Source organism: Ambystoma mexicanum, chromosome 6p, assembly GCF_040938575.1.
Source record: "Ambystoma mexicanum isolate Mex_15411 chromosome 6p, UKY_AmexF1_1, whole genome shotgun sequence".
In the NCBI taxonomy this organism is placed as follows: Eukaryota; Metazoa; Chordata; class Amphibia; order Caudata; family Ambystomatidae; genus Ambystoma; species Ambystoma mexicanum.
The window spans coordinates 1,329,516,041-1,329,541,291 of record NC_090935.1 but is presented as its reverse complement, the minus strand read 5'-3'; the positions used below and the strand labels follow the sequence as shown (position 1 = coordinate 1,329,541,291).

General features: G+C 49.6%; 1 protein-coding gene across 2 annotated transcripts in view; it reads left to right on the top strand.

Annotated features, from left to right (window-relative positions):
* Window positions 1–25,251, top strand: part of LOC138510377 (coiled-coil domain-containing protein 171-like) — a 3,784,015-nt gene that overhangs the window by 1,009,700 nt on the left and 2,749,064 nt on the right. For both annotated transcript variants that reach the window (XM_069625990.1, XM_069625991.1), the window contains one exon: window positions 16,864–16,932. In XM_069625990.1, coding sequence (XP_069482091.1) covers window positions 16,864–16,932 — 69 coding nt within the window. The remainder of the gene's footprint in view (window positions 1–16,863; window positions 16,933–25,251) is intronic.

Genomic DNA, 25,251 nt, shown 5'->3' with positions numbered 1-25,251 from the left:
TTATCACTAGATTGCTCCCCCTGATGCCTGGTCTGGTGCTTGCTGACCAGGCGGGTTTTGTCCCTGGGTGTAACACGTTTGGTATTAGAAGATTGTTCGGAGCAATGGAAGCACTCGACCCTACCCATCAAGCGATCGCAGTCCTACTCGATGCGGAGGAGGCCTTCGACTCCGTCGAGTGGCCTTTCCTTTTCGCATTACTCAGACAAATGGGTCTAGGAAACCACTTTATCAAGCTGGTTTCCCTACTGTATAACAGCCCTCAATCATCCATCATTCTGGGTACAACGAAATCCGCCCGTATAAATCTATGATGAGGAACCAGACAGGGCTGCCCTCTATCGGCCCTAATATTTGCATTGGTAGTGGAACCCCTAGGATCGGGACTACGCACCCGACAACTCCAGAGAGGTCTTTCCCTTGTGCCCCACAAACTAAAAATCTCCCTCTATGCCGAGGACGTGGTACTCTTCGTCCAAAACCCCAGTGAAAACCTGAATCCCATGATGCGCGAAGTAATTAGGTTTGGCGCTGTCTCCGGCCTAGCACTCCCTGACCTACAATGGTACTACTGTGCCGCCCAGGCGCAATTTCTCAGTTACTGGTACACCACACATTTCATTAGACCACATGTCCAAATAGAACGAGCCCTGGCGTCCCCCAACCTACTGAGAGCAGTTATCATTAGTCAGCTCCCAGTACCTCATGCTACGCTGAATGTAGTCCTCTCCACCTATGCGATCTGGAAAAGAATAGCTCAGAAATGCGACATTCAGACCAGATTCTCCCCTCTCCTACCAGTTAAGTTCATACCAGGGATCCCCCTAACCACAGAAAAAAGTTTTCCACCAATGGGCAGACAAACTGAACATACGCACACTAGGAGACCTGTTCGTTGGAGGAATCTTCGTAACAGCTCAGCAGGGTAGAGAAAGAGGAAGCGACACATTCCTAGGCACATTTGTATACTTTAGACTCTGTTACACTTTCCAAGCGTTTCTTTCTACATTTCCACAACAACCACCCACTTGGCAACTACTACATAATGTGATTCAGACACAGGGTGAAGGCAGGCTAGTCTCTATGATATACAAATCCCTCTTAGCGGACACTGTACCTACATGTGTACGCACAAAAGTAGGATGGGAAAAATCTCTACGAGACTCGATACTAGATGACGACTGGACATACATCCTGCGGCAGACTCAAAAAGTAGCATTAAAAACACGATTTAAACAAATCCACTTCAATTACCTCCATCAAACTTACTACACCCCAGCCAAAACCTGCACACAACCTAAGGCGAGTAGTGACCATGTTCTCTGTTCGTGCTATTATTTGTGACACTCACTGAGGGAAATGTCTGCAGATCACACGGCAGTACTCCTTTTGTCCCAAATCGAGCAGTGATCGAGCAACTAGCAGCCCCTCCCATCAGAATGTAGTTCACGTAAGTGCTAATGATGGGCCATTAGTCGCTGAATTGTTTCGTGCCTGCATTCTGATGGGAGGGGAGGTACAGTGGGGTGTGGGTAGTTGGTGTGCACAAAAGCCTCTCTGCAGGAGTGCTTGTGATTCCACACATTACCTTTCATAGGTGCCCCCCCCATTTTTGTTTGTGCCCCCCCACTTTTGTCTTTGGCCCCCTCAGTGCCCCTCCTAAATTTGATTCCTGGCGACGCCACTGCCGGCAGCTGACTTTCTCCACCTGGCCTGGGACTGCCCCGCCATAGCTCGATTCTGGACTCAAGTTCTTCAGACGACGGCAGCTATAATCGGAGAGGAGCCGTTACCCATCCCCACAGTAGCGCCACTCGGGATGACGAGACATCTGACACCCACCATGAGGAAATTGGCGGGTGCCCTACTGGTACTAGCACGCAGGAGAATCGCAATGTCGTGGGGCTGTGGACCGGTTCCCACTTTGGCAAACTAGCTAAAAGATGTACTTTATTGTCAAGACGTGGAGACAGAGTTTATTAAGACATTACCCCTGCACGCACGTCCTCCGGACATTTGGGGGCCATATTACGCTTACCTACTTTCCATCCCAGACGACTCCATCTCACCAGCCCAAACTCAGCAATCCACTCAGGGAAGTGCTCATGTCCACCCATCTGCGGAAGATGACATTTGAATAAAGAGACTCAACTCGGTGTAAATGCATTTTGAATGTTTTTAACAAATCTATTTCTATTTCTGGTCATTTTGTAAATCGAAAAGTTGATATAAAATAACTCAGGGGCTCAACTGTTGACACACCTGCCTTGGGGTGGTCTTGTTTGTAGTTGTTTAAAAACACCAAAAATAAAGTAAAAAAAAAAAATCGCTTTTCTACAAAAAGTCTCTTGCCTGTTGGACTTTTGGACCTGATGGGTTTAAAATAACAAAACAAAAAGTTCCTTTCCGTATGTACGTTGGATGATGACTTTTCACCCCTGTATCCCTCTCTTCCGGCTCAGACCCTTTTGAATGTTAGCCTCCCTCCGTCTGGTTCCTTATGTCTTTTATTCCAAAGATTTCACCTGTTGCATTCACAAGTCTCAATGTCTTTTTAAACAATCTTCTGTGGACCTCCCTCAGTCGGGTTCACTCGTGTCAGCACAGTGTTCATTGGAGCATCATGCTTCACCCCGTTCCTGTGTCTGGGGATGCGGTTGGTACTCTTGTTCAGAGGAGAATTGCCTAGCATTTCGGTGATGGACTGCCCCAGGGCAGGACAAAGACTGATATGTTTGGGATATTTCTTCTCTGTGAAAGATAGTGAGCTAAAGACTCTGGGTAAGTCTCTCATAACCAGGACTAATGTCTGGCAGAGGGACTCCCAGGACCCTCCTTGTTAATTTGCATATTTAAGTAACTTTGGGTCTCACCCTTAGTTACCAGGGGAATCCAGACGTGGACCCCTTGCTCACTATTCTTAGAGAGGCACAGCTCCACCCTACTAATGAGGTCCAACCAGACCGAAACACGTGTCTGGGGATGCTGTTGGTACTCTTGTTCAGAGGAGAATTGCCTAGCAATTTCGGTGCTGGACTGCCCCAGGGCAGCACAAAGACTGATATGTTTGGGATATTTCTTCTCTGTGAAAGATAGTGAGCTAAAGACTCTGGGTAAGTCTCTCGTAACCAGGACTAATGTCTGGCAGAGGGACTCCCAGGACCCCCCTTGTTAATTTGCATATTTAAGTAACTTTGGGTCTCACCCTAAGTTACTAGGGGAATCCAGACGTGGACCCCTTGCTCACTATTCTTATAGAGGCACAGCTCCGCTCTACTGATAAGGTCCAACCAGACCGAAACACGTGTCTGGGGATGCTGTTGGTACTCTTGTTCAGAGGAGAATTGCCTAGCATTTCGGTGCTGGACTGCCCCAGGGCAGCACAAAGACTGATATGTTTGGGATATTTCTTCTCTGTGAAAGATAGTGAGCTAAAGACTCTGGGTAAGTCTCTCGTAACCAGGACTAATGTCTGGCAGAGGGACTCCCACGACCCCCCTTGTTAATTCACCCTGTGCTGCAGGCATCCCATAGCCGGGTTCACGTTTGCCAGTTATACAGCGCCCTCTGTTTTATCACGATACAGGATTTATTTCCCTTAGCTTTCCAATTATTTGCAGTTCAAAGACTTTCGAATGTACATGGGGTTTTACTTGACCCTTGTAGGACCACTTTGACCTTTTCCTTGCGGCTCTCCTAGGGCCTTCTGGTATCCGTAGATTCAACAAAAAAAAGTGGGGGGCAGCCAGAGTCTTGCGAGTGAGAACCAATGTGGCGCCGGACCACTCTGCAGCCGGTCTTTCCCTTGCAGTTTTAACAATTCTTTGATTCACCTTATTTTGTCATTTGCAACCTTCACTCAACACATTTTGGTTTCTTATCGTTTCTCCTTCCTTCTCACCAGCTGTGATGAACCGTTTGGCTTTTCTTGTCTGTGGAGTCGAGGACAGTACCACAGTAGCGAGCGTCTCTCCCCGTCCTGGTTATCAGTTTAGGAAGGCTCTGTGTACCATTGACATCTCCTACAGCGCACAGTGGCTATTGTTCTCTGTTTTATGATTCCTTTCACAGAGACTTCATGCGTCTGTGTCGAAAAGGGCAAGGTCACTTCTCTCCTTGTCATCCCTTCGGTTCTCTCTGCCTTTCTCCTCCTCTTGAATGGCCGTCCTGAAATAGCTGTCTCATCGTGCGGTCCGCCTTGCTCGTCGTGTGCTCTTGTGCTCCACCTTTTATCTCTGTGGGGAAGGGAAAGGGCCATCAGGTGTGTGTGGTTATTATTAATTTCCTGACTTTGCCTGACCCTTGTGTTGGGACATGTCAGGTAAACGGCTCTGATGTTAGTCCGTTGTCTGTTACAATGTAGGAAAGTGTTTGTGTCAGAAAAACGGGGGGGGAGGTAGAACTTCTGAGTATCCGACGGGGTAGGATGGGGAAAAGGTGTTATGAGAAAGGGGTTACCGCATCTCACCCATCGGTGTCCCCCTTCAACTTTCCAAGGACCCCCTATCCAGGTGATCCTCCCGCAGTGGTCCACCCCCAGGAACTGGATCCAATAGCGATAGCCGCGTCCTGGCCACCTGGATGACAGATCCCCAAGGACTAGTCAGGGAGACACCTTCAGGTTTCTCCCAGTGTCCAAGAAGTGATTGCCAGTAAGAGGGATGAGACACTGTGTGTCGTCTGCATAGTTCGCCTACATTATGCCCTCCGAGTCACACAGCTCAAACAAATGGAGCGTAAAGATATTAAATAGAGACACACATTATCCCTATGGTATGCCGCATGATAACGCATACCCTCCGTCATGGCATCCTCATAAAATACTTTGGTAGTTTGATTCGACAGAAAGGAGAGGACCCAGCTAGAGGCCTCCTTAGAGAAGGAAACAAAATCTTGTAGTCTGACAGCTAAAATGGCATGATCCACAAGATCAAACGCTGCAGTGAGGTCTAGAAGCACCCATAGAGCGGTTTTACCTTTATCCAAGTATTGCAACATGTTTATTTTTTAAGTACAGGAACGTGTGCTCTGTTCTATGAGCACTTCTAAAGCTTGATTGCTTAGGCCCCAAGATGTTATGCAGACTTAGAAAGTCTTGAATTTGGCGATGAGCGATCTTCTCCAGAATCTTCAGAAGGAGGGGAGAGTTTGTAATAGGATGGTAGTTATATGCCAGGCTTGGGTCTAATGAAGGTTTTTTCAGAAGAGGAGAGATCCAAGCATGTTTAATAACTGCTGGAACCAAGCTCTCTCTGAAAGAGAAATTAACAAACTTAGTGATAAGAGGAGTGAGTAGAGTTGCGCAGGAATTGACAATGGCAGCCGGGCAGATGTCACCTCTACAATTAGTCGGCTTGATCCTAACTAGGGTGTCAAAGACATTGACTTCTGTCACATCAACAAATTTGAAAGGGGGAGGAGAAGCAATCTGTTCTTTAACAGGACAAACGGGTGCGGGGGACTGCCTTTTATGTGCCCAGATTATTGGCAATGTTACCCTTATTCTTCTCGATCTTATACCTCATGGAATTCTGGATGTGAGTACACCAATTGGAAATCTTGGAGATTGTGTTGACAGTCGGGCAAGGATCTTCTAGCTCTCTTTAGATCTTAAAAAGCTCCTTGGTGTGAGAGGAGGCTCCCGTAATTCTCTTATCGTATGAGAGTTTCTTGGCAGAACAGATGGCATTGTTGTGTTCCTTCACAACGCAGGAGTAACTTGCTTTATCTTTGGTAGAAAGAGTCTTCCTCCAACTCCGGAATGCTTTATTTTTCTGATTTTTCTGATTTTGAATTTCAGAGGAGTACAACGTTTTAGACGGAAGTGTTTTTTTATCAATCTTTGTTTCAAAGGGGCTGAACTGTTCACAGCAAGAGACACACAGGCCGATTCATGGAATCAACGTGCGAAAACGTGCGATTCGCAGTGAAATAGCGAAAATCGCAGTGCAAGTGCGATTATCGCAGTGCAAGTGCGATTATCGTACAGAAAACATCGTACATCTATTCATGGAAGTCCGTGCACGCGCGAAATGTGGGATGTGCGCTGAAAAAGTGCGCGGCACACGCTGGCGCACAGGTCATCGAATGCCGTGCGATAAGGCCACAGCAAATTCGCACATAGCGCGGCGCACATAACAAAAGTAGGCGTAACACGGGGCGTCACACGCAGAATGGGGAACAACTCGTGAAAATGTGGGCGTCACGGGGGAAGTACTGGAGGCAAGTGCGCAGAACGCCCACACGCTCGCCTACAACACGTATTCATGGAATCGAATAGGGAAATACAGCGCACAGCCAAAGACGCGCACAGGCCCATACATGTCCGCCACACGAAAGCAGGCGGTAGCGTACCTGCGCAGGAAAAAAATGTGCGCCAAAGTCCTACACGCGCGAGAAGGCCCACACGCGATCGGGCCTGGGGGAGCGTGTGCGTGTATTTCAGGGGTGCGTGTGAAGTTCCACACGCGATTGGCTTGGGCGCGTGTATTTCAGGGGTGCGTGAGAAGTTTCTCACACGCGATTGGCCTGGGCGCGTGTATTTCAGGGGCTTGCGGGTGTTTTCACACGCGATCGTGCCTGGGGGAGCGGGGTACGTGTATTCCAGGGGCTCGCGGGTGTTTTTACACGCGATCGGGCCTGGGGGAGCGGGGTACATGTATTTCAGGGGCTCGCGGGTGTTTTCACACGCGATCGGGCCTGGGGGAGCGTGTGCGTGTATTTCAGAGGTGCGCGAGAAGTTCCACACGCGATTGGGCTGCGTGCAGGCATTTCAGGGGTGCGCGTGAAGTTTCACACGCGATTGGGCTGCGTGCGGGTATTTCAGAGGTGCGCACAAAGTTTTACACGCGATCTGGCCTGGGGGAGCGTGTGCGTGTATTTCAGGGGTGCGCGTGAAGTTCCACATGCGATTGGCCTGGGGGAGCGGGGTACGTGTATTTCAGGGGCTCGCGGGTGTTTTTACACGCGATCGGGCCTGGGGGAGCGGGGTACGTGTATTTCAGGGGCTCGCGGGTGTTTTCACACGCGATCGTGCCTGGGGGAGCGTGTGCATGTATTTCAGAGGTGCGCGAGAAGTTCCACATGCGATTGGGCTGCGTGCGGGCATTTCAGGGGTGCGCGTGAAGTTTCACACGCGATTGGGCTGCATGCGGGTATTTCAGAGGTGCGCGCAAAGTTTTACATGCGATCTGGCCTGGGGGAGCGTGTACGTGTATCTCAGGGGTGCGCGTGAAGTACCACACGCGATTGGCCTGGGGGAGCGTGGTACGTGTATTTCAGGGGCTCGCGGGTGTTTTCACACGCGATCGGGCCTGGGGGAGCGGGGTACGTGTATTTCAGGGGCTCGCAGGTGTTTTCACACGCGATCGGGCCTGGGGGAGCGGGCTACGTGTATTTCAGAGGCTTGCGGGTGTTTTCACACGTGATCGGGCCTGGGGGAGCGGGCTACGTGTATTTCAGGGGTTCGCGTGAAGTTTTTCACGCGATCGGGCCTGGGGGGGAGCGCGGTACCACTCACCGTCTGCCTTGCGTGTAGAAGAACGCGTAGCCAACACCCGCTGTGAAGTAATAGCGTGTGAACCCCAACGGATGGAAAACACACGCACCGCACGAAAAGCACGTACAGAGCAGTGTAAAGGCACGCGGGATCTCCAAGCCCTGCCAGGGCAACGCCCGTGCGCGAAACATCACAGACGCGCTTACGCTGTAAGGGCCTTTGGTCCAATGAAATCGCGTACGCGTGCTGACGCGCTTACGCGCTAAGGGCCTTTCCTCGATTTTCACGCTGATGTGCAGGATTTTCACGTGCCAAATCACTCCATATCAAGCTGGCCACGTGAAAACACACGGAAGACCACGCTCCTGCCCAGAAGGCCGAATTACTGCCCCCCAGTGCCCCGAGCAGGCTCCCACGTGCCATCTGCTGCTGCCTGCCTGCCTGCCTGCCTGCTGCCACCGTGCCCTGCCATTTGGTGCCTGCACATCAGCCATCTGCAGGGGTCCAGTTGCTGTGTCCACCCCTGCTGGAACAGAAGACTCCCGACTCGGATAACATCGCTCCACAGCCCAGCCCCAGGACCCAGTTGCCCACCCACTCCTGCCCCTGGGGTTGCCATGTCGGGCACATCAACATCTGGCACCAGTGGCAACCCCCGGCCAGAGGGGCAGAGGGGCACCAGCTTCACTGCCACCGAAGTTGGTGTCCTGGTGGAGCAAGTCCTGGGGCAGTATGATGCCCTCTTCGGATCGTCCCGCGCCAACAAGGAAGGACGGGAGAGGATCTGGGCCGACTGTGTGGTTGCCATCAACGCGGAGGGGGTGGCAACCCGCACCATCCAGAAGGTCAAGAAGCGCTGGGAGGACTTGAGGTCCAGGACCCTCATAAAGGCCCGGCGCCTCGTGGAGGGGGTCCGGGGCCGCATGAGTTCCATCCAGATGAGGGTCCTGGAACGCGTACACCCAGCGCTCCACGCCCAGGTCCTTGAGAGGGAGACCCGTCTGGAGTTGAGCGGTAAGTGGCCAAGCATTGCTGTGTGAGACAGGGCATGTTGCAGTGTGCTGGTTGTCTGATACTTGCCTGTATGTGTGACATAGGCCATGTACGCATGTTGTGTGCAGGGACATCATGGTAATGCATGTGCGACCAGTAATGTGTGAACCGCACGGTTGTTGCATGTGTTCAAATGCGACATGGGGAGCCCTATGCAGATTGTACACATGAGAGCATGGCAGTCTCTGTTCCTGGACATGGGTGGGGGTGAGGGATGGGTGCTGATGCCAGGTACATATATGGTATCCATGTCTGTGTGCCTGACCTGCGTGTCTGTGTCTTGTGAATGCCATGGATGCATGACACATGTCTGTGACAATTTACAGATTCACTGATGCAGCCTAGTCATCCTTGTATCCACTGTGATTGGGGTGTACGGGGCCAGATGGATGTGACTGAGGTGAAGTGTGTGCATGTGATAGGCATGACCCATGATGCATGTGAGTTCCATTACATTGTATGTTTCGAGAGTCCATTGGACATGTATGGAAATATCCATGGCATGCACCATGACTGTCACTGTGTGTGTTTTGCCTGGACTGACACATGTGTTGTGGAGGGACATGATGGAAGTGTACTCTGACAGTGGCACTCATCTGCTATTGCTTCCTGTCTAGGGGACCATTGTAAGTACCCTGATGCTTGTGTTCTATGTCTAGTGAAGAAGAGGGCGGAGACGGCGCTGTGGGGCAAGGCGGCGGGGATGCCCCCACGGCTGCAGCGGAAGGGGTGGGTGAGCCCCCACAGGGGCCTGCTACGGCGGAAGACGGTGAGGAGCCATCCAGGTTGGTGGTTTCCACAGAGGAGGAGGAGGCCGCCACTGAGGCGCACATGGGGCCTGTTGGGGGCATCCCTGCTGGTGCAAGTGGTGCAGTCCAGGGGCAGGGGCAGGAGGCAGCACAGGTCACCGTGGAGGGGCCTGTGCATGTCGCTGTCCCTGACCCTGTGGGTGCACCACCATGCACCAGCAGGGATGCCCCGTCCCAGGCCCGTCCGCAGGTAGAGGGGATGTCCATGTCATCTGACTCCCCTCCACCTGCGGACGAGGGGACCCCTGGCCATATGGAGAAGGTCCTGATTGGGGTCACAATGCGCACGGCTGTGATTCGTGATGCCGTGCGTGCTTCCCAGGAGGAGCACGCACGTCATCACGAAGAGCACCGTGCCGACGTGGCCCAATTGGGATCGTCCATGTTCGGGGGTTTCCTGCATGTGTCGGCCAATCTGGCGGCCCTCTCCTCCTCTGTGGAGACTATACGCCAGTCGTTCTCCTTGCCGTCTTCTGGCCCAGATGCCACCAGGGCCCCCTGTGGACCTGCCCTGACCAATGCAGCCAGCTCGGTGGGGATCCCATCCCTGCCACAGTCGGGAGTCAGAGGTCCAGCAGGGGTGGACACCACAGCAACTGTACCCCAGCAGATGGAGGATGTGCCGGCATCATCAGGCAGGGCACGTGCGCGACGGCGTCGGTGGATTCCATCAGCCTGGATGCCGTCGTGCTGGCAGAGGCAGTGGGGTCGGAGGCAGCAGCGGAGTCAACGTGGGAGGCATCATGGCTCTGGGCCATCAACATCGGAGGGGCAGGCATCGGCCGGAGGGCAGGAGGACCCAGTACGGGAAGTGTCTTCCGTGTGGCAGCGGTTGGGCCAGCATATAGTTGCGGAGCGGCGGCGGGCGGAAGAGGCGCGGCTCACAATGGTCAGGGCGGAGAACTCCATGCGGAGGGCCCTGAGGCGGGCAGAGTGCCTCGAGGCAATCCGCAGGGGGTTGGAGGAGGAGACGGCGTCGTCCCTGCGGACCCTCGGGGCCATGGAACAGGACCGCCTCCGGGACATCGAACAGGAGTTCGATGATGCCCTGGCCCGGAACACCACGGAGTGAGCCGCTGGACTTGCCCGCCGCCTTTGTATATAGTTATATAGTTAGTGTTAGGTTTCCTTTAATTTTTTTTTTATTTGCTTGCGATTGGACAATGCGCCACATTTTTGTATATAGTTCCGTTTTTAGTTAGTTGTCATAGTTAGGTTTCATTTGGTTGGGCTCATGGACCCGGGATTATCTTGTAAATAGTCTTCAATGGATTTTTTTATTTTTTGGATTTTTTTCATCGCCATGGAGCAATGGTTTTTGTTTATCATTTACACTTGGATTACTTTTCTGACTGTGACTTTGGACACCATTCATTTTGATTGTGCTGTGTGTTTTTGATTTTTTTCATGGACATTCATCTTCTTTTGGTTGTTTTGCTTTGTGGTTTTTCTAATTTCATTTCCATTCACGTTGATTTTCAATACATTTTTATTTTCATCCTTCAATGTGTCGTATCATCTCATTGCTTTCATGCATGTCATGTTGGGTGTTTTAACATTCACTTGCAGCCATTGTGTGTGACAGACATGTGTTCATTTGCATTATTTACATTGGGTGTGTAACATGTAATTGCCTTTGATATGTGGGTGGATGTGATAGTTGGTTGGGACTTTTGGCAGGGGAGGATGGCCATTACGGACATGATTGGGGATTGTTGGGACCCAGGTGCAGGGGGCATGGATGGGACATGGGCGAGGGCCTGGTGGAGGGTGCCCCTGCACTGCTGGGGGATGGGGGGGTGGGGAACATGAGTTGGACATGGGTGGGGGCCTGCTGGCAGGTGCCCCGCAATTCTGGGGGTGGGGGTGCAAGGGGACATGAGTTGGTGATCATTAGTGCAAGGAGACATGTACCTTTGCTGGGGGGCATGCCCATGTTGGGTGGGCTGCCTGCGGGACATGACCAGGGATGCAGGGTAGTCCCCTGTGGTGTGGGCTGCCTGCAGGGGCCGTGGAGTGTGTACAGGGAACACCTGGGAGGACCCACACTGGCAAATCACATGTAGGACTCCCCGGCACCCCTGAAATACACGTACCCTGCTGAAATCGCGTGTAAAACTTTCCGCGCACCCCTGGTATACACGCACACGCTCCCCCAGGTCAGATCGCGTGTAAAACTTTGCGCGCACCCCTGAAATACCCGCACGCAGCCCAATCGCGTGTGAAACTTCCCGCGCACCCCTGAAATACCCGCACGCAGCACAATCGCGTGTGCAACTTCACGCGCACCCCTGAAATACACGCGCCCAGGGCAATCGCGTGTGGAACTTCTCGCGCACCTCTGAAAAACACGCGCCCAGGCCAATCGCGTGTGGAACTTCTCGCGCACCTCTGAAATACACGCGCCCAGGCCAATCGCGTGTGGAACTTCTCGCGCACCTCTGAAATACACGCGCCCAGGCCAATCGCGTGTGGAACTTCTCACGCACCCCTGAAATACACGCGCCCAGGGCAATCGCGTGTGGAACTTCTCGCGCACCCCTGAAATACCCGCACGCAGCCCAATCGCGTGTGAAACTTCCCGCGCACCTCTGATATACACGCACACGCTCCCCCAGGCCAGATCGCATGTGAAACTTCCCGCGCACCTCTGAAATACACGCACACGCTCCCCCAGGCCAGATCGCGTGTGTAACTTCTCGCGCACCTCTGAAATACATGCGCCCAGGCCAATCGCGTGTGGAACTTCTCGCGCACCCCTGAAATACACGCGCCCAGGGCAATCGCGTGTGGAACTTCTCGCGCACCTCTGAAATACACGTGCCCAGGCCAATCGCGTGTGGAACTTCTCGCACACCCCTGAAACACACGCGCCCAGGGCAATCGCGTGTGGAACTTCTCGCGCACCTCTGAAATACACGCGCCCAGGCCAATCGCGTGTGGAACTTCTCGCGCACCCCTGAAATACACACGCCCAGGGCAATCGCGTGTGGAACTTCTCGCGCACCTCTGAAATACACGCCCCCAGGCCAATCGCGTGTGAAACTTCCCGCGCACCCCTGAAATACCCGCACGCAGCCCAATCGCGTGTGAAACTTCCCGCGCACCTCTGATATACACGCACACGCTCCCCCAGGCCAGATCGCGTGTGGAACTTCTCGCGCACCTCTGAAATACACGCACACGCTCCCCCAGGCCAGATCGCGTGTGGAACTTCTCGCGCACCCCTGAAATACACGCGCCCAGGCCAATCGCGTGTGGAACTTCACGCGCACCCCTGAAATGCACACGCCCAGGGCAATCGCGTGTGGAACTTCTCGCGCACCTCTGAAATACACGCGCCCAGGCCAATCGCGTGTGGAACTTCTCGCGCACCCCTGAAATACACGCGCACAGGGCAATCGCGTGTGGAACTTCACGCGCACCCCTGAAATACACGCACACGCTTCCCCAGGCCAGATCGCGTGTAAAACTTCACGCGCACCCCTGTAATACCCGCACGCAGCCCAATCGCGTGTGAAACTTCTCGCGCAGCCCTGAAATACACGCACACGCTCCCCCAGGCCAGATCGCGTGTGAAACTTCTCGCGCACGCGTGTTCCCGAAACCCGTAATACGCGTTCCCCGCTTTGCGTTTGCTGTTTGCCAGTCCGGTAAACTGGTACAGGGTTGGCACAGCCCTTTGCGATTGTTTTGCGATCTTGATGGCTTTTCCTTGCGCGAGGGCGTTCTTGGGGGCGTAACTGGCGCTGCTGCAACACTTTTAAGAGGAATTACATGAATCGGCCTGACAATCTCGTCGTATGCTGGGGCCAATTTAGCGGCTGTATCAGAAGTAGGAAAATTATCCAATACCGGAGCAAAAAGAGGCGACAGGGCAGACGGAGTAAGTTTGCGCAAATTTCAGCAAAACACCTTAATAGGCAAATGTTTTACTTTTTTGTCTGGCAGAATCCAGGGTATCTGGAATTTTATAAAAGAGTGGTCTGACCAAGGACAGGGATTGACTTGAAACTTGTTGAGCACTAACACATGTGAGGCAACCCAATCAAGGATCCTGCCTCCAACAGGAGTCGATTGCTTGATGTGCTGAATAAAACTGAGGCCCTCTAAAGCTGTTTGAAGAGCTTTGGCCATCAAGTCTATTTTCGACTGAGGTTTGAGAGAGGATGAAATCAAATCAAAAAAGTGGGATAAGAACTCAGGCATATTATTTAGCGGATGGTACAGCACGAACAGATTGAGCGTAGTGTTATGATCAATTGCTAGTTTAGCTTGCAAGATTTCCCAATCAGGGATATTGACAAAGTTAACTTGCCGGATATTAATGGTGGCATGAAAGATAAGAGCCACTCCCTCTCCCTTATCGGAGACACTGTCTGCTCTTAGGATGTTATAGCCCTGAGTCAGGGCTAGTGCTAGGGCGGGACCTGCTGTAGCGTGCAGCCAAGATTCAGGGCCTCATTACACGGTAGGCGGTGGACCAAGGTGCTATTAGCCGGTATTTTTTACCGGCATGGACCAAGGTGCTACTAGCACCTTGGTCCATGCCGGTAAAATACCGGCACCGCCTTGGAAGAAAGGGGAATTACCGCCCTATTCCAAGGTCGGCGGGGCGGTAATTCCCCCTTCCCCCATTGCCCTTCCCCATTCCCATTTTTGCCCCATAGGGCATAATGGGAATGGGGAAGGTGCTAATTACGGTACCGCAAATTGCGGTACCATAATTAGCACCCTGGTCCCTTTGCGGGTTGGTTTTTAACGCCTGCTAAAAATCAGGCGTTAAAGTACCAACCCGCAAAGGGACCTCGTAATCAGGCGGTAAGGGTTAATGGTCACTGGTACCCTTACCGGTGACCGTTAACCCTTACCGCCTACCGTGTAATGAGGCCCTCAGTAATTATGGCATACGTTGATACTGTGCTCCAAAATCAAATCTTGTACTTCCGTTGAGTGTTTTATTATAGATCTAGTATTCAAGAGCAGACAACGTAATGATTTTTTATGAGCAGCTCCTGAGAAAATACCACTCCTATCCATGGGGGTATCCTCAGAAGAGATGATGGGTTTTGTTCTACACCGATAAAACCTTTATTGCGGTCAGACCAGACAGATGCTGGCCCATGTCGTCGTTATTAAGGATAGCTGCTGATGCCTCAACCTAAGGGTGTCTAGGAGAAGTAAAGTTGCTAGCAGGACCAAGCTGAGTTGGTGTAGTAGCAGCTGACAGCACTAGGGAGCTCATAGAAGGCTGAAGTAGCTGCATATTGATATTTTTAACAATGTCAAGGCGGGACTCAGTCATCATTGGGCTATTACTTGAGAACATGAGAGAAGCCGCGGCATGTCCCTGTGAGGCGGGCGACACGTACACCCCCTTACCAAAAGGTCATGAGCAACAGTCTGGACGCCATCAGGAAGGGACAAATCCATGAGTGGGGCTGTTGTATAGTCTGAAGCCATAGCTAGTTTAGGGGCATCGATGGATTTGCACACATAAGGCTCATGGGGACATTATACCTAATGTCCGAATCTTCCTTCAGACCTGTCACACTTTTCAATTCCATTCTTTTGCATTCATTTTGTTTTCATGTCACAGCCATTAATTGATAAATGTGGTGACTTTGCAAGTATGGTTGCATGATACCACTTATTCTAAACCACAAACCTGGCTTTTCAATGCATTTTGTATTAAATAGTTTAAACATCTGCTTGTTACACGTTACAAGTTTTATATTTTTGTGTTTTTCTTGCTCATCAAAGTCTACTCTACATCTATTCAATAAAACAACTGAAATATTAAAATTATACCTAACTGTGCCCAATTGCTGTGCGCTAACTGTGTGGCTTACCTTTTGTTTACATTTCAACTCCAATGGTACATTATTTGTCAGAAATGTATTACTTTAAATATTTGTATCCAAATATTTCATTATTTGTTGTGTTCACATTCCTTATTTGCCATATGTTCAAGTTTATACATTTCTTTAATTCATCTTCTTGATTGCAATCACATTCCTTGTTTCTCATGTGATCAAGTTCCAACATCACATTCATACTTTAATTTTCTCTTCTCTCAACACGTGTTTCCCCATGGTCTATTCCCATGAAATATGTTTTGCATCAAACCGATACAGAGACCACGTATCAGCTGTTCCTTATAAGAATATTACTAGTCACCTAGGAGTTCTCTGACCTTATAAAGGAACTCATCCTTCGGTGTTGTTTCTCTGTTTGGTTACAGAACTCTTCAATGTCCTGCAATAACCTTATAATGTATAACAGGAGGTTCCTTATCCCACATATAATGGATAGTCATTATATGTTTACAGTTTCCATGCTTTGCGTCCGAGCTCCCCATCACCATCTGTATAAACCATATAAACAAATCATAGAATGAATACAAGTCATCCAAGTATTTTCCAGTCAATCTTCACATAATGTGTGATACCCCGTTTTGGATTCCAAGATAGAAAACAATTTACATTAAGTGCTCATCGATAATTGGGAATATATGAAATCTATGCATTGTGTTGTATAAATAAATGCCTACTCAAGATTGGAGGCGTTCCTAATTTAATGAATTAAAATTAAACTTAATGATGCTGCTGGGATACATTTGTCCCCAGAGTAAAGGGGTGACAAATACAGGCAGAGAGTTTGGGTGGAACTAGGGCCAGTCCGAAAAGGAAACTGGGTGACGTTGCACTTCATTTATAGCATGGCGATAGCTAACATGGATCTCTTAGACTTCGGATTATTGAGAATGTGTTCATTAAAGGGATTAGAAGCATCAACCATGGAGTGGGGCGGTAAATCCCCATTTCCCATTTACCCTTCCCCATTCCCATTTTTGCCCCATAGGGCATAATGGGAGTGGGGAAGGCGCTAATTACGCCACCGTAAATTACGGTGGCGTAATTAGCCCCATGGTCCCTTAGCGCCAGGGATTTTAACGCCTGCAAAAAGCAGGCGTTAAACTCACCATGGCGCAAAGGGACCTCGGAATCAGGCGTTAAGGGTCGGCGCCGTTTACGGCGCCGTTAACCCCTTAACGCCTGACTCGTAATGAGGCCCAATGTCTTCTAGCATATTTTAAGCATATTTAAGGATGAAGCCATAGAAGACCATATCATGTGTCTCTGTGTCTGCTTTCAGGCTTGGCACATTAGTCCAGGTGTTGTCACAGAAATGCAATTGCTCCATCTAGAATTACATACAGTTCTTCATCCTTGCAGTGTCCTTTAGGGTGAACCATTTCCATTATAATTATGTATTTGGATTCAAATCTACATAATTGTTCAGTCCAGAAAAACCCCTGCCCATTATAATGATGTATTGGGATTCCAATCTCTGCAGTAATCCAGTTCTGTTGCCATCCGACTAGAAGCCTCCACTGCATCTTTGCCAAAGAATGTCTAATGGGAAGAGTCACTGTTATGCATTTGCTTGAAATGTACTGCCCTAGGGTAATTCGACTCTCCATTCTTAATTGCTCTGCAGTGTTGCAGCAGGCGATATTTGAACAGTGAACAAAAAGTGGACTCTTCAGTCACGTTTTCAGATGAACTAGTAAGTACATATATTAGATGTGTTGTTGTGCATGTGTTATGCATTTCATGTGTTTGCAAATGTCCCATACCTTGTTGTGATCACCAAAAGTAAACATTTGCTTGATTTTACCCATACAGAACGTTCCTTCAGCATTTATTCCATATACATTTTTAGTTAAAAAGATAAAGAGGCACCAGATTTTTGATAGATGGGCATTTAGAGAGTCTGATAGAAGCCTGTTCCCCCACCCTCATGGCTATATAAAGATCTAGTTTTAATAGAGACCGGTGTCTGTTTCTAATTACTCTGATGCTTCTTTTTTAAAAACTGTTGTGTGATAAATCCTTTCAATCCTGTGCTTTCTTTAAGTGTATTGTTCCACATTAATAGTATTCATCTCAGTCTCTTACTACTCAATTCAAACATCTTGTTGATCACTGCTGTAGAATAGCCCCCCACTAAGAAACTTTGATGGCATAGCCAATGCTTCAACCTATAATCAGCATGTTTGGTACAGTTTGTTTTCTTCCATCTTACTCCTTCTCTACATTTCTCTCGCCTAATGCTTTATCTTTCTTTGCTTTCCTCCCCTTCTTAATCTCCACCAAGCTTTTCTCTATCCTTTTTCTCGTTCTTCACCTCCTCCCCCTTTGATGGTTTCTTCTATCCTCCTTGATGTCCACCACTTCCACCTTCCTCTTCCTTGATGTTTATAGCTTGCAACCTCTTCTGCTTTTTCCTCTCCTTCATGATACCCAACAGCTCGAACCACTTCTGCTCTCTCCCTTCTTCTTTGATATCACCACTTCCAACCTCCTCTGCTCTTTTCACCTTTGACCCTGACCACCTCAAATCTTCTCTGCACCTCAAACTCTTTGCAGTTGCAACCCCTTCTGTACCTCTTCCTTCTCCTGCATTTTAAAATCCTTATCTGACGCCTCCACTTCTTGCACCTTACATTGTATCTTCACCTCTGCCTTTCTATTGCTCACTGTTTGCTTCTCCAAACACCCATATCCCTGCTTTTTTCCCCTTATTGTATATATGCCTATTCCCTCCCACTGGGCTGGGTTTAACCTAGTGGATGGCACAGTTCTGCTTGGGGATTGGCCAGTGGTGTAGTGTACGTTTGTAACTAGCTCAGATGTGTTAAATTATCTTCTCCAGATTTGCTGGATGCCGCCGTCCGAGTCTATATGGGGTTGGTCCATTATCTTGGTTCTTGGATTCATGCGTACTGGCAAGCATGTCAGGAACAGGGACTGAGTCAGCAGGGCTTTGCTCTACTCCATGTCTGCTCAACCACCTGGAACATTCATAGTGACACAATTGGGGCCATTACTTTCATGTTACCATTTCCATTTCCAAAGTAATAGAGAACAGCAACCAAGATGGTCCGCTAAGCCCTGGACTCTGCATGGGTACTCCGTAATCCTAAATATCCATGCCAATCGACACCCAAAACCACAATGTTGGATAGCATTGCTGCCCAGAGAATGAGAACCAATGCCGGCAGCGACATGCAGCGCTGGATCACTGTGGTGATTTTCTGAGCACTATGCCTGGTCCTCCTCCAGAAATACAGTGAGGCAGGAGAACAGCCCTTACTAGAAGAAACAGCCATGCAGGGTGCTTGCCGACTGAGCGAAGGGTGCCACAGCATGTGAGACACAGCATCTGAGAACCACCACATTAGATACTGGCTGCCCGTACTGAGGACACAGAGATCACCATACATGGGGGTGGCGGCCGCGAGCGTGGGTGATCCAGACAGAACTCTGAAGAGGCAGAGATGAGGTCTGCGCTGGCTGGGGCCTGCAGAAGAAATACATAGCACCGGGACACAGCACGTTTGTGGGTGGCTGACGTGGACCTCAGCCAGGGCCTGCATGTATGAATGCACCTGCACAGAGGAGCCAATACGTGTAAAGACTGTAAGTACCTAGAGCAGGAGATCTCAGAGAGTGAGAGCTGGGAGAGTGGCTTAGTGGTTCATAAGATGGGAGGATGTGTTCTGACCAAAGGTTACAAAAGGATTTAACTAGAGGGTATCCTGTATGTGGATGTAGACTAAATGCACAGGGTTAGCAATGGATTTTTCCTTACTTTTCCTTAACAAGAGTTCTTTCAGGGAGGTGGGCCGATCCGTTTCCAAGATTGAGGGGAGGCACCTCACAATTAATTGACTGAAAGCCCCCAGTGAGGCAGTGTGGCATTTTGAGGCAAGTTCTAAACTGCCTTTTATCCACGCCTTTAAACCAGCATGTCAAAGTTTTCAAGAGTCAGTATTTAAGAAGACAGAGAAAACCAGAGTCGAGACTGAATGCTGAAGAACACACATTTTAGACGAAATTCCAACAACAGCGGAAAGCAAAGTAAGTTAAAACAAACTTTTTAATTAATTTATTATATATCGTTTTTAATGAACAGAAAATAATATGCAGGAGAGACTGGAGTATTGTTTTTAAGTTAAACAGAGACAAACAAAAAAGTCTTATTTTGAAAGGATGTGCTGTGCCTTCATTGATTACAACAAAAGCAGGGGATTTTGCGCACTGACAGGATAATATTGGTTGAGGGTGCAGATAGCACAAGTTAACAGTCCACTGCACAAACTGGGTGCAACCTAATCCAAGGATTACAACTGAATATTCCTCCAAGTTGGCAAGAGGTTACCTTGAAGGTGTAAAATCATTGTAAAGGGTGTTAGCGGCCACACGCTCAAGGCACTTCCCTACTTTGTATGCAAGGCCACAACGCAGCATGCGAGTGAAAGGCACCAGCCCGCCCGGTTCAGGGAAAATAACCCATGTGTGTGGTGATGGCGGGGAACCATTGGGCCAAAACCTGTATTCTGGTATCCTAGTAACACAGTTGCTGGTGCATCGCAAACTAACACTAGTGCGGGAAGTGCGGAAACTAGAAATTAGCTCGGGGGCTGTGGGAACCCATAGTTCTCGCTTGAGAAGTTTGCTTCACCAGCAAGGAGATGACACAGGTTGAAAAGCAGAACTCATAGAGCTTACGCCATTTTAAAAGAGAAAAGCTCCTTAGACACTAAACACTGTTCTTTAACTCGGCTGAATATTTGAGGAGAGAGACAGAACCAAAGAACAAGTGACTTCCAGAGAGTCTTGTAAATATTCGCAAAGCAATTGTCAACTGCAAAAATGTTAGAATTCTGAAGGTCGTCATTCTATGACAAGACAGGAGGCTCGCATTATGCTATACTTTCTTTATTACTGCCATAATTAGCTTTTCAAATTAAACTTTTTAAAACTACAAAAGTTGTAATGTTTTTCTGAACTTTCTTGAAAAAGGTGCAAATTTTGGGTTTAAAAGTTCTGCAATCCAAGTAAAGTCTCAAAATTTAACTCCAAACCACGACTCCCATGACTCTCCGGGGTTTGGTAGTCCTGACCTCTCCTCCTGCACCTATCCGCATGCAGGTCAGCTCTTAAGAACCCTCAACCCTAGGTCCTTTCCTCTTTCTTTTTTGCTGCCTTGTAGAGATAAGTACCTCAGTTTACTAAGCTGCTATGCTAATTATTTGTTTGGCTTTACAAGCCGTGTAATATCGTATATCTTGCCTAGTCATAGTGCGTGGCTTAGGCGTTTTATATGGTGGATGCGTGACATATTTAGCGCGGTTATAAAAAAAAAAAAAAGAATAATAATAATGATAAATACCGTCATCTAAAGCGTGTTCGTCTCGTCACGTATGCAAGAGTATCGCGTTCATTATTGCGCGTGTATACAGTTAGCCAAATTAGTTTGTCGGTTGTCGGGGAGAGGCGGAGCCGACGCCGCGAGTGAAATTCGCTCGCCTCAGGCAGCCGGCCCCACCCCCCATGTTACGTGCTGGCGCCGGCAGACGCGACTAGCACTAGGACCCACGGGAGCGGGAGAAGGAATAATCTCCCGGCTTTCCCTGCGCGTCCAACGCTCGCGCGCACAGTTGGAAGTGCGATCGCGAAGCGTCATACACACGGCCTCCAAGCTTACATAAAAAAAAACAGATTGAACAAAGGGGCATTTATATTTATATATACAGCTGCTCACGTTGGTATTGGGCATACAACAAACAGAGAAAGCTTGGCTTTATTCAGCTCGAGTGAGAGTGGCAGCGGATCCAGACCCCTTGGCTGACACACAGATTTGGCTCTGCCAATATTAAACATGGCTCAAAGCAGAAGTCCTGGCCAGACACCATCCACTTCGCCAGAGTGGTCTGAAGAAGAATGGGAGGACAGTCCTTACAATCAGGAGACAGACCTCTCCCAAAGCTTTAAGCAGGTGCTGCGAGACTCGCTTTCTAAAGCGGTCTCGCAGGGAGTACAACCTATTGCTCAGAGGTTAGAAGTACTGGAGGCTATTTTGGCGGAACAGCAAGCAAGGCTTGCCAGGAAGAGGAGAGCAGAGAGCCCCGGAGAGGGACCGTCAGCCAGACACCCCACTGGGGTTTAACTTGAGGGGCGTAAAGCAGCTCGGAAGAGCAAGAACTCTTTGACCCCCCCGAGCAATGTTGAAAGGGAGGATACTGCTCCCCAAGAAATGAGCGACCCTGTCGCTAGGCTAAAGAGAGCCTTCCTGGAAAAGAAAAAAGAATGCCAGGATCGACCCCCTACCCCAGGGGTGGAAAATATAGGGGACAACGACGAAGGCTATATGCCTGACGACGAGGGTGAGAATGACACCTTTCAACAGGTGGAAGAAGAGATCGATCCACAAGAGGTGGATAATACCACTGACATGTTTGATCCGGAGGCAATCAGGCACCCGAAATCTTCGGAGTGGGTGCCGTCACCTAGAGTGGCAGCGTATATGGCGCAGCACATCCGCAAGCCACTGGAACGAGACGTACAATCTCGTATGAGATCAGAATGCCCCAGACCAGACTTACCGGGGAAACTAACAGAAACACCAGATCTAGACCTCAAGATGGTCACTTTTGTGACTAAATCAGTGAAAGATAGGGAGGGAGTAGATCGGGCTTGGCGAGGGTGCCAGGGCAAGCTCCTCGACCTGGCGGGACCATTAGCCAAAATAATGGACTTAGCAGAGAAGGCGAAAGATACTGGTACCCCGGTGGACGTCTCCGCACTCGCTAATTGGGCCCAACAAGCAGTGTGTCTCTTAGGCAATGCGAATTGTGCAATCTCCTCCGAGAGAAGAAGAGGAGTTCTGCTTAAGATCGATAATAAACTAAGTGATCTCGCCTCCTACGAAGCAGGCGAGAGCGCCAAAGGACTGTTATTCGGCGAAGCATTCGCTAAAGAAATGGCACAGTTTGTGGGCACCTATTCCGCTCTGGAGAGAGCACAAAGGTCAATAAAAAAGATCTTCCCGAATCGTGTTTTTTACGGGACTGGACGCCAAAGGGGTCGCCCGTCCGGTCGATTCAACTACCATCGAAGATACCAAGGGCCGCGCGCCCAATACTGGGAAGGGAAACAACAAGATACCTTCTTTCCGACCAGATCCAGGTTTCCCAGAGGTCGTAGAGGGAGAGGAACCTACAGTCAGCCCAATGTCTCAGGAGGTGAGTGCGATAGGCATAAAAGTAGGAGGGAGAACCCTTCATTGTCTGAGCGCGTGGCAAGCGTTATCGCGCGATGCATGGGTTTTACAAGCAGTAGTAGGCCTGCAGTTAGATTTTGTAGGGAACCCCGTTCAGAGATCAGAGCCTCACCCCATTCACATGGCAGACGAAGAAGCAGCGTTGTTGCACAGCGAACTGCTCAAGCTAAGAGAAAAGAATGCAATAGAAAGAGATGTTCAAGGAGGACCAGGGTTCCTCAGCAACATGTTTCTAGTTCACAGAGGGGAAAAAATCCGACCAGTCATAAACCTAAAAGGTCTAAACGAATGGCTAGTGTACAATCACTTCAAGATGGAAGGTATCCATCTGCTCCGAGATATCCTGCGTACAGGGGACTGGCTAGCCCGACTCGATCTCAAGGACGCTTACCTTACGATTCCGATAGCTCAGGAGTTTCGGAAATATCTCCGCTTCCGCTGGAACAGGGAGACGTGGCATTTTACATGTCTCCCGTTTGGCCTAGCGTCAGCACCCTGGGCATTCACCAAACTAATGAGACCAGTAGCAGGAGCCATAAGAGAGAGAGGGATTCGCATCATTATCTACCTAGACGATATTCTCGTGCTAGGCCCAGACAAAGAGACCCTCACCAAGAGCGTTCAGTGGACATTTTCTCTCTTAACATCTCTAGGATCTTAGTGAATTTAGACAAATCCCAGTTGGTACCAATCCAGACTCTAGAATTCCTAGGATTCAACATAGATACGCGCAAAGCGACCCTCGAACTTCCTCTTCGCAAAGTGAAGGCAATAAAGAAGGAACTCAGGCTAGTGATAGCGAGGAAAGTGATTTCCCTACGGAACCTCGCCAGAGTAGTGGGCTTGCTTGCAGCCTCCATTCAAGCTATTATCCCAGGGCCCCTCCACTATCGAGCGTTACAGAGGTTAAATATCCGACACCTACAAGGAGGGCTAGGTTACCATCAGGTAGTGACTCTGGATCCAGACGCTGTGACCAAACTACAATGGTGGCTCCAGAATATGGAAGCCTGGAATGGCCGGGCGATTTTCGGGGATTCCCCAGACATCATCATAGAGTCCGATGCGAGCAGATCTGGCTGGGGAGCACGGTGCGAACACATAGAGACAGGAGGGAAATGGTCGGAGCAAGAGTTACACCTTCACATCAACTGTCTCGAGTTATTAGCAGGGTCATTCGCAGTTCACGCATTTACGAAAGACAAAATCAAATGCTGCGTGCTACTCAAGATGGACAATATCTCTGCAGTGCGCTACATCAACAAATTGGGTGGCACAAGGTCCAAAATGCTAGCAGAACTTGCGAAAGACTTCTGGCACTACTGCCTTCAGAACCAGATCACAGTCACGGCGGAATACCTGCCAGGCACCCTCAACGAGGTGGCAGACTGGAATTCACGATATCTAGTGGATTCCAGCGACTGGAGACTGCACCCACAAATATTCAAGAAGCTACAAGAACTCTGGGGTCCGCTTCACATAGATCTGTTTGTGTCCAGACTGAACGCGCAGACTCAGAAATATTTCAGCTGGAGGATAGACCCGGGTGCAGCTGGTACGGACGCGTTCCTCCAATCCTGGAGCGGAGCGCTCCACTATGCATTCCCACCGTTCCTCATGATCACAAGGACGTTAGCAAAAGTTCGGAGGGAGAAAGCAGAGCTTGTAATAATCCTCCCTTTCTGGAAGTCCCAGCCCTGGTTTCCAGTAGCGATGGAACTTTCTACAGATTTTCCGAGGATAGTTCCTCACCATCTAGACCTTCTGCTCGACCCGTCCGGGCAGAGACACCCATTGATAATAGCGAACACTTTGCAGTTGATGGCCTGCAAGGTTTCAGGAGAAAGTGGGAATTGCCAGGCATTTCACAGCTCGCTGCAGACTGCATCAGAGATTCCTGGGCGCCTTCCACCATTAGGAGCTATAACGCAGCATGGAAGAGTTGGACCTGGTGGTGCTCGGAGCATGGTATGGATCCCGTTTCTGCACCTGTAGTACAAATACTCAACTTCTTAGCGGAGAAATTTCAAGAAGGTAACGCCTTCGGGATGATAGGAGTGCTTAGATCAGCAATCTCAGCAGGACATGACAGAGTAGAAAATGCCGCCATTGGCGAGCACCCCACGGTACTTCGTCTCTTGAGAGGAATGAAACTCAGAAGACCCCCCGAGCCGAAATACGCGGTTTTGTGGGATGTCAAAGAAGTTTTCCAACTTTTCCTGGCATGGCCGGAGAACAAACCTCTTTCTCGTTCTCAGCTTTCAGGAAAGCTAGCAATGTTGTTATGTCTCACAGCGTGCCGGAGAGTGTCAGACGTGAAAGCTCTGGAGATCGATAGAAAGATTTTTTACCCAGACGGAGTAGCTTTCACCATAGCTAAGCGAACAAAGTCAGATTCCAGAGTTATCTCATACCCTTACTTTGTAGACAATAAGAAACTGTGCATAGCTCTGTGCATTAAGGATTATGAAACGGCGACAGTACACCTAAGGCCTCAGGGGGTAACTCAACTGCTAATAGCGCGTAGAAAGCCTTATCATGCGGTAGCTGCAGCGACAATTGCTCAATGGGTGCGAGAGGTAATGCAATGGGCAGGGATAGACCTAGCTCAGTTTGGCGCGCATTCTGCCAGGGGCGCGATGGCTTCTAGAGCGTTTTCAGCAGGAGTATCCCTTCAAGATATCATGAAATCAGCCGATTGGTCCTCTGAGTCGACCTTCAAAACATTTTATTTCAAACCTGTATCAAACATACCGA